General features: G+C 30.0%; 1 protein-coding gene across 1 annotated transcript in view; it reads right to left on the bottom strand.

Moving 5' to 3' along the window:
* LOC106882031 (uncharacterized) overlaps positions 1-1,808 on the bottom strand; it is a 368,303-nt gene that overhangs the window by 11,457 nt on the left and 355,038 nt on the right. The window contains exon 10 of the mRNA XM_052974695.1: positions 962-994. Within this exon, the coding sequence (XP_052830655.1) occupies positions 962-994 (33 nt within the window). The remainder of the gene's footprint in view (positions 1-961; positions 995-1,808) is intronic.

Here is a 1,808-nt window from a genome sequence, read left to right on the forward strand (position 1 = left end):
TATATATATGTATATATATGTATATATATAAATATATATATATATAATGTATATATATAATGTATATATATAAATACATGTATATATGTGTGTGTGTGTGTGTCAGTGTACATATTGAAGTAGTGAGACTTATAACGTACGGACACACACACACACGCACACATACACAAACACACCACACCCACACATGCACACATACACAAACACACCACACCCACACACGCAGACCTCTTGTATATCCATTCGAAGATGACGATTCACTTTGTCGCGACACCCGATTTCTTCATCACGTGCGACATTATTTTGAGTCGAAGGCGAGAAACTCAGAGTAGCGTCGAGGAGTGAGTTCATCATACACGAAAAGTGTAAAGAAACTATTAAAAACAAACGATTAATAAAATATTCAATCAACCATCAACCGATTTACCAAACAACATATTAATGTAAAAAAATAAATAAAACAAAACAAAACAAAAGCAACCAAAGAAACAAACGAACACCAAAAGAACAGAACGACAATGCCAAGAATATTATATCAACATACATTAAAAATCAAAAAAAAAAATCAACACAGAGGAAACGCAATTTGCAAGAACTTGCGAATGGGCATTAATTAAGAAATAAAAGAATAATCAATGAACGAACAAACTAAATAAAGAAAATCAATAACAACAACGACGACGTCAATAATAATATTAATATTATTAATGATAATGATAATAGCAGAAAATATGTAAATATATATAAACAACCAATCAAAAAAGTTAAATATATAGCAACGAGTGATGACAGCAAAAATTCAAGTTGAAAATAACCACAAAAAATTGTAACTCATGACAATAACAACAGCAACGTTAATTCAAGACTTACGAAAGAACAAAATATAAGATATATATAGATATATATATAAATATATGTAAGTATAAATATTATGATTGTTATCCAAACCAATCCAACTTACCCTATAGTCTGACTTCCTCCCATGATAGACTTCCTACAAATATGGAGAAGCATAATAGAGAAAAAAAAACACGAGAGTTTCAACCATGTTACAGATTTAAGGAGGAGAATATGTAAGTGTGTGTGCGTGTGTGTGTGTGTGTGTGTGTGTTCGTGTGTGTGTAGTTATGGATTATGGTTATGATAGTTGCAGTAAGTGAATATGGAGAGTTGTACAACGATATTATCATATGATTCATAATATTTTCCGTCATAATAATTACATGGTGTGTATAGGAATATACATACATAGAAATACGCACGCATACACATACACACACACATGCACACACACAGATATTCAGACATTCATACACATTTATGTATGTAAGTATTGTAGAGTGAAATATTTATTCATATTACTTTTAGCAGTTATACATCGTCACTTGAAACTTACACGTTTGGAGCTAAAATTCGAACACTCATAAGATGAGTGAACGAAGTGCAGCGAAAATAAATCTCGTAGTACTTTCTTTAAACTTTATTACAAAATATTGCAATTCATGCTTTCTGTAGCTTCTGTTTACTAGCCTGATAAGTATTCAGTTATTGCTCCTGTATGTAAAAATTCAACGTGCCACTGATAACCTCTGAAAGCACTAACGTTACATACAAACATACATACAAACATACATACAAACATACATACATACATACAAACATACATACATACATACATACACACGTACATACAAATATACATACATACATACACACGTACACACACACATAATATATGAAAATATAACAGTTTTTCATACATATATAATTATATATAAGATTTTATATATATATATATATATATATAT

This window comes from Octopus bimaculoides, chromosome 19 (assembly GCF_001194135.2).
Source record: "Octopus bimaculoides isolate UCB-OBI-ISO-001 chromosome 19, ASM119413v2, whole genome shotgun sequence".
Classification (NCBI taxonomy): Eukaryota; Metazoa; Mollusca; class Cephalopoda; order Octopoda; family Octopodidae; genus Octopus; species Octopus bimaculoides.